Here is a 2333-nt window from a genome sequence, read left to right on the forward strand (position 1 = left end):
GGCTAATGAAGCAAGGCGACCCTTTGAAATCTTATACCATGAAGGCACTGCAGACGGGTTCCTGTTTGGTACAGCATCAAGTCAGTAATATCAATAACACAGGGAAAATATTTATGTTGACACAAAACAAAGGAACAAATATACCACAGATTATGCGTAAATAACATCAGTGCTTGTGGAATGCAACAGTGAATGTTGGCGTAACAAATCACAGCATTCGCCGTGTTGCTCATACAGTAAGAGTCTCTGATAAGAACCTCTTTCGCTCACGCCCTCCCTCCACCTCCGTACACAGCAGCGAAAACATTGACTTCCTTGAGTCAATTTTGGTCAGCGAGTCAACGGGGATAAATAAATAAACATAGTAATAACAATAACACAAGCGCATCGTCAAAATGTCTCAAAGTGCTTCACAGGATTTTACTGTGTAGTGACTGACTGTATTTGCAGGTGAATGCGGCAACCAATTTGAGCGCAGCAGTAATCGCCCAAACAGCCATGAAGTCAGTGAGCAATTTTAACTGGGGGATTGTTGGCCAGGACACCGGGGGAGAGAGAGAGAGAAACTCCCTTGTCTTTTTGAATAGTGTAATATTAATAACATTATTATTATTATTATTAGTGCTGTGGGATCTTTAACATCCACCTGAACGGGCTGCCATCCCCACTAGCAGCTTTCTATTGCATTTTAATTTTACTGTCTGTACGAAACCTCAGTTGTCTCGTACGATAGGTGTAATTTCACAAGCATCGACTTCCTCCAAACAGCGTCTGTCAGTGAATTACTGAGCATTTGGAATACGACAACCTTAAAAGTGATCTTAGACATTTTGAGAGGAATTGTTTAATTTCAGAGAGCATTTCGACACGTCTGTGTGCATGGTTGACAGTCCAATATTCTCATACTCTTCCTGGGCAGATTGGCATTTGCAATGGATTAGCATATTTAAGTCCTTTTGGAAATTCTTGTTGAGAAACCCATAGAAGATTGGATTAATACAGGTTGACACGACTGCTAATAGGTGGCACAGACTGAACACCAGATTGTAGTGACAGTTCATCAAAGCTTCATGATTCCAGTCAAAGACCACATTGAAGATGTTCAGAGGCAACCAACAGATTGCGAAAGCCACCACAATTGAGATCAGCATCGTATTGATTCTCTTGCTCTCATTTGCTCTACTCTCGTTTTCTCTCATTTTATCTGCCATGCCGTTTCTTTTCTTGAGGCACACGGATATTTTCAGGTAGCAGACAAATATGAAGCAGAGTGGCCCAAAGTACTGAAATACCAGCAAGCATGTTGTAAAAACTAATCTCTCTGTCTCTGAGGGCCAGACCTCGATGCACACAAATTTGTCCTTGTAGAATTCACTGTGTGAAGAGACATTTTTAAGCGTTTCATCTGTCAGGACGTGGAACACAACGAAGGGAAAGGAGATGATTAAGGAGGTGAACCAGATCAAAACGATTCCCCAACACGCGTGTGAGACACTGGGCTTCCAGCCACGTGGATTCACGATTAATTGGTGCCTTTCGATGGCAATCAGAACCAAGGAAAATATGGACACAGTGACAGACACGCACTGGGTAAAGGAGGTTGCTTTGCACATTGTTTCTCCAAATATCCAGTGATCCATCAATGTGTACACGATAGTAAAAGGAATGCACACGACACAGACCAGAACGTCAGAGACAGAGAGATTTGCGATCAGGATATTGGTGACGTTGTGATTCTCTTTCTGTCTTTTGATGATGAAGATGAGGCACAGGTTACCAAAAAGGCCCACTATAGTCACCGCACTGTAGACTATAATCAGCAAGAATACCACAGGTGAAGAGGTTTGACACGAATCAAAATCTGCAAAGTGCGGCCTGGTGCTGTTAGGAATACCTTCGGAGATGCTCCTGCTTTGATTGTACATTATTTCTTCCATGTTACCTGTTTTCATTGTTCACCTTTGAATCACAGATTGTCTTCAAAACAGTTTGGGGCCAGGAGCAATGTCCTAACCTCAATCTGATAAAACCTCTAATCTCCGCACAGAATTCCCCGCTCCCAAAATAGGACATTGACTGTGAAGTCTTCCCGCGTTGGCATTTTCAGTTCCTATGATTCCTGGAAATGATAAACAGAGAGACTTCAATATCCTCATCTCCACATACAATATCCCTTCAGTCCTTAGCACCTTGCTACAGTCAATTCACTATACAGTATATTCTATGAAGCGCTTTGAGACGTCTCGAAGATGTGATAAGGCAAAGATTATTATTATATTAAATGCAAAGATCAAATGCAAAGATTATTATTATATTAAATTATTATTATTCAG

At 41.4% G+C, this 2333-nt stretch overlaps 1 protein-coding gene across 1 annotated transcript; it reads right to left on the minus strand.

Annotated features, from left to right (window-relative positions):
• Positions 1–762: 762 nt before the first annotated feature.
• Positions 763–1937, minus strand: LOC103183720 (neuropeptide Y receptor type 6-like). Its single transcript, XM_007901354.2, has one exon. It carries the CDS (start codon positions 1935–1937, stop codon positions 822–824), a length of 1116 nt encoding a protein of 371 aa, XP_007899545.1. The 3' UTR covers positions 763–821.
• Positions 1938–2333: the final 396 nt, after the last annotated feature.

The sequence above is a fragment of the Callorhinchus milii genome, unplaced genomic scaffold, assembly GCF_018977255.1.
Source record: "Callorhinchus milii isolate IMCB2004 unplaced genomic scaffold, IMCB_Cmil_1.0 Scaffold13, whole genome shotgun sequence".
In the NCBI taxonomy this organism is placed as follows: domain Eukaryota; kingdom Metazoa; phylum Chordata; class Chondrichthyes; order Chimaeriformes; family Callorhinchidae; genus Callorhinchus; species Callorhinchus milii.

Coding starts and splice junctions, on each gene's coding strand:
- LOC103183720 (XM_007901354.2), bottom strand. CDS start 1,937: ATGGAAGAAATAATGTACAATCAAAGCAGGAGCATCTCCGAAGGTATT.